This window comes from Antrostomus carolinensis, unplaced genomic scaffold (genome assembly GCF_000700745.2).
Source record: "Antrostomus carolinensis isolate BGI_N321 unplaced genomic scaffold, ASM70074v2 scaffold23099, whole genome shotgun sequence".
Classification (NCBI taxonomy): Eukaryota; Metazoa; Chordata; class Aves; order Caprimulgiformes; family Caprimulgidae; genus Antrostomus; species Antrostomus carolinensis.
The window spans coordinates 1-342 of record NW_010338174.1 but is presented as its reverse complement, the minus strand read 5'-3'; the positions used below and the strand labels follow the sequence as shown (position 1 = coordinate 342).

General features: G+C 64.0%; 1 protein-coding gene across 1 annotated transcript in view; it reads right to left on the bottom strand.

The window, feature by feature from the left end:
* The window catches only part of DYNLT4 (dynein light chain Tctex-type 4), a 733-nt gene extending 559 nt beyond the window's left edge, over positions 1 to 174 (bottom strand). The window contains exon 1 of the mRNA XM_029086859.1: positions 2 to 174. Within this exon, the coding sequence (XP_028942692.1) occupies positions 2 to 174 (173 nt within the window). The remainder of the gene's footprint in view (position 1) is intronic.
* Positions 175 to 342: the final 168 nt, after the last annotated feature.

Sequence of the window (342 nt, the reverse complement as noted above, 5' to 3'; positions counted from 1 at the left end):
GAGGATGGAGCTGCGGCGGGAGGGCAGGAGCAGTGCTTTGCCTTCCTCAGTGCCCCGTGCCAGTGCTGGGGGCTGGGAGCCACGGCGGGTGGCCTGGAGTAGAGGGGCTTCAGTGTTGTCTGCAGCCATCACCTGGGCTGGCGGGGCCACCTCTGGAGAGGACTGCTCAGCCATATGCGTGGCCTGGAAAGGAGATGTGGCTCTGAGTGTTGGGAGGAGGTGGGTTGTCCCCAAGCATCTCCATCCCAAGGCCTCTCTGTTTTGCTTCTCCCTGTCCCCTGCAAATCCCACACCCTGCAGGGATGGATGCCGGGGGGCTGGGGGAACTATGGCAGCTGCCTT